The sequence below is a fragment of the Microtus pennsylvanicus genome, chromosome 22 (genome assembly GCF_037038515.1).
Source record: "Microtus pennsylvanicus isolate mMicPen1 chromosome 22, mMicPen1.hap1, whole genome shotgun sequence".
Lineage (NCBI taxonomy): Eukaryota > Metazoa > Chordata > Mammalia > Rodentia > Cricetidae > Microtus > Microtus pennsylvanicus.
In genome coordinates, this window is record NC_134600.1 from 13221420 (window position 1) to 13225345 (window position 3926).

Here is a 3926-nt window from a genome sequence, read left to right on the forward strand (position 1 = left end):
TATCGGTAAAAATAAATTTCTTTCATGTTTCAAAATATGGAGACAACACTTCCTTGGTTTATGTTGTTGTTCTGTAATTTGATTTAGAAAGAAGGAGAATGAGGTGAACAACACAGTCATAGTTCTTAGGATATAAGCTAATTATTTCACAATGTTAAATAATATAACATACATATTCTGGTACTATATTATAGGATACATTTGGGAAGACCATAACACTGAAAAACATCGTCAATGGTGTAGAAGGCATGTAAGGTAATTTTCTTATGCAAGTTCATAACAATGTGCCTCTGATGAGTTTGTAATGTGTTATGACACTTTTAAACAAAACAACAGTGTAAATAAGCACAGCTTCAAATGAATTGATGGTTAATAAATTCTCACAAATCCATATAACTCAATTTCCTGTATATGAATTGCATTTGCAAGGCATTCATTTAAGAAAAATTCTGGGAAGCAATGACTAAACAGATTTTAGCATTAAACATGAGAGCTAGATTATACATCTGCCAGTCCATTTGTTTCTTGTTACTCATGACAGAAAATGTATACACATTTCAGTGATGATGAATATAGCTGCAAACCTTTCTACTAAATCAATAGCCCATGGTAAGTAAGTCTTGTATTAGTCATATAGTTTTTGTGACTGTGGTAAGTTTAATGAAAGCAGCTGTTGGAGTCAAGGATCAAGGGGCAGGTGTTGTGGAGGAACCTTAATACCTATACCACAAGTCTCTGAGGAACAGAAAATCAAACCGTGAGGATTCAATGTGGAAATCTTTTATTGACTATTCTTCCTTTCCTATATATATCATATGTTACTCTTGATACAAGAGTATGAGCATAGGGATATGCAAATATTTAGCATACCTTTCCTTAAGAACAATTAAGAAGATAAAATGTAGTTCCTATGTAGAGTATACTTGTTGAATTTGATACAAGAATACAACATTAATTCATTTTCTACCATCATTGTTAATACTTAAACATACATTATGAAAAAACCACGATGAGTTCTAGGTCTGTGCAAATACTTTTAGGTGTCTTAGTTCACTTAGCAAATGTATAATGATTTACGATATAGTAAAATTTATAAATGTAGTAAAGTTGGTAAAGCACTCAGTGTATGCAGTTCTCTTCAAAAATGTAAAAAATTTAATAGAAAAATATAGGTATAGATGAAAAGGAAAACCATGGCACAAAGGAAATTATCATCACAAATATTTTTTGAGATGCAAAATGACCCCTAATGGGTGAACAAAACATGATTTAAAACAAAGATATAGAAGCATAATGTTTGATTCCTTTTTATAATTGGAAAAAATATGAAGTTAATTCCTATAGATATGAGGTTTCACAGTGCATTGAATGTGGTGAAACTTTTACATGTGTAAATTATCCTTGCAGGATTGAAAGAAATCAAACTGGAGCGGCGTTTTCCGTATATTCTCACTGTGGTAAAGCCTTGTGTTATAACACTCATCTTCTAAAAAATGAAACATGTACCGGAGAAAAATGCTCGAAAATTAAGCAATGTGATAAAACCTTTCTTCATCACAATCATCTTCAAAGCCATAAAAGAACACATACTGGAGAGAAACCCTATGAATATAATCAGTGTGGTAAAGACTTTACTCAATACAGTGTTCTTCCAACTCATAAAGGAACACATACTGGAGAGAAACCCTATGAATGTAATCAGTGTGCTAAGGCATTTGCTGAGAACAGTGCTCTTCAAAAACATAAAAGAACACATACTGGAGAGAAACCCTATGAATGTAATCAGTGTGGTAAGGCCTTTGAACATCATAGTCATCTTCAATTGCATAAGAGAACACATACTGGAGAGAAACCCCATGAATGTAATCAGTGTGGTAAGGCCTTTGCACAACGTAGTCATCTTCAAGTGCATAAAGGAACACATACTGGAGAGAAACCCTATGAATGTAATCAGTGTTCTAAGGCCTTTGCTGACAACAGTGCTTTTCAAAAACATAAAAGAACACATACTGGAGAGAAACCCTGTGAATGTAATCAGTGTGCAAAAGGCCTTTGCTGACAACAGTGCTTTTCAAAAACATAAAAGTACACATACTGGAGAGAAACCCTATGAATGTAATCAGTATGGTAAGGGCTTTGCACATCATAGTAATCTTCAATTGCATAAAAGAACACATACTGGAGAGAAACCCTATGAATGTAATCAGTGTGGTAAGGCCTTTGCACATCATAGTTCCCTTAAATTGCATAAAAGAACACATACTGGAGAGAAACCCCATGAATGTAATCAGTGCGGTAAGGAATTTACACGTCATAGTTCCCTTCAATTGCATAAAAGAACACATACTGGAGAGAAACCCTATGAATGTAATCAGTGTGGCAAGTCCTTTGCACATCATAGTAATCTTCAGTTGCATAAGAGAACACATACTGGAGAGAAACCCCATGAATGTAATCAGTGTGGTAAGGTCTTTGCACGTCATAGTTCTCTTACATTGCATAAAAGAACACATACTGGAGAGAAACCCTATGAATGTAATCAGTGCGGTAAGGCATTTACACGTCATAGTTCCCTTCAATTGCATAAAAGAACACATACTGGAGAGAAACCCTATGAATGTAATCAGTGTGGCAAGGCCTTTGTAACTCATAGTCACCTTCAATTGCATAAAAGAACACATACTGGAGAGAAACCCTATGTATGTAATCAGTGTGGTAAGGCCTTTGCACGCCATAGTCATCTTCAATTGCATAAAAGAACACATACTGGAGAGAAACCCTATGAATGTAATCAGTGTGGTAAGGCATTTACCCAACTTCGTGGTCTTCAAATACATAAAACAATACACACTGGAGAGAAACCCTATGAATGCAATCAGTGTGGCAAGGCCTTTGCCCATCATAGTCAACTTCAAAGGCATAAAAGATCACATACTGGATAGAAACCCTATGTATCCAATCAGTGTGTTAAGACCTTTGAATATGAAAACAGTCTTCACATCATAAAAGAATGCATGCTAGAAAGAAACCTTAGGAGTGAAATCAGTGTGGTAAGGCCTTTACAGAACAGAACTCCTGTACTCTTGAAAGGCATAATATAGCACCTACTGTAGAGATATTAATGAATAGAATTTGTGGTAGGTGGGGGAAGGTCATTGGTTAATCAAGAAACTGCCTTGCCCATTTGATAGGCCAGCCCTTAGGTGGCTGAAGTAGACAGAACAGAATGCCAGGAGGGAGAGGGAAGTGAAGCAGACGTCATTTCCTCTCCTGTCCGGGGAAAATGCGATGCAGCCTGCCACCAGGGCAGACATGCTGAATCTTTCCCGGTAAGCGCACCTCTTGGTGCTACACAGATTAGAAATGGGCTAAATTAATACGTGAGAATTAGCCTAGAAGAGGCTAGATATAATGGGCCAAGCAGTGTTTTAATTTATACCATTTGTGTGTTGTTATTTTTGGGCATAAGCTAGCTAGGCACCTGGGAGCTGGGTTTCAGGAAGCAGCCCGAAGGTCCTTCAACAGAATGGTGCCGATGTGGACAACTACTTCCACAAAAAGCGTGGGAAAGCTTGGGAAAGAATAGAGTAAAGCATGTTTTCTTGGTAGCAGCAATTTCTCATTCTGCTCTGCTTTCTAGAGGCAAGCAAGCATTCTCATCTAAGAGAGCCTTCCTGACTGAGCTTTAGCTGCAAAACCCTGCATCTCTTAAGAGATCCTGCCAAGAAACACTTAAATGGTGTTGATAAAAGCCAACTGAATGCTTGTTTGTTTTCAGCAGTAGCAGGAAAAAAGTGCCATTTTAAAATGCCCTGTTCTGGGCTGTCCTGCCAGGGCAGACTCTGACTCTTAAAGCATGCAGTTGACTGAGTGTGGTCTGGGAGCAGAATGCTCCAGCTTGCTTGCTGGCAGGGACCTTGAAACGC

General features: G+C 37.3%; 1 protein-coding gene across 1 annotated transcript; it reads left to right on the forward strand.

Moving 5' to 3' along the window:
• Nucleotides 1-566: 566 nt before the first annotated feature.
• Nucleotides 567-2942, forward strand: LOC142840068 (uncharacterized). The gene is given in 3 exon segments (XM_075956546.1): nt 567-609; nt 1665-2064; nt 2150-2942. Coding segments are annotated over 3 exon segments (1236 nt in total).
• The last annotated feature ends 984 nt before the right edge of the window (nt 2943-3926 follow it).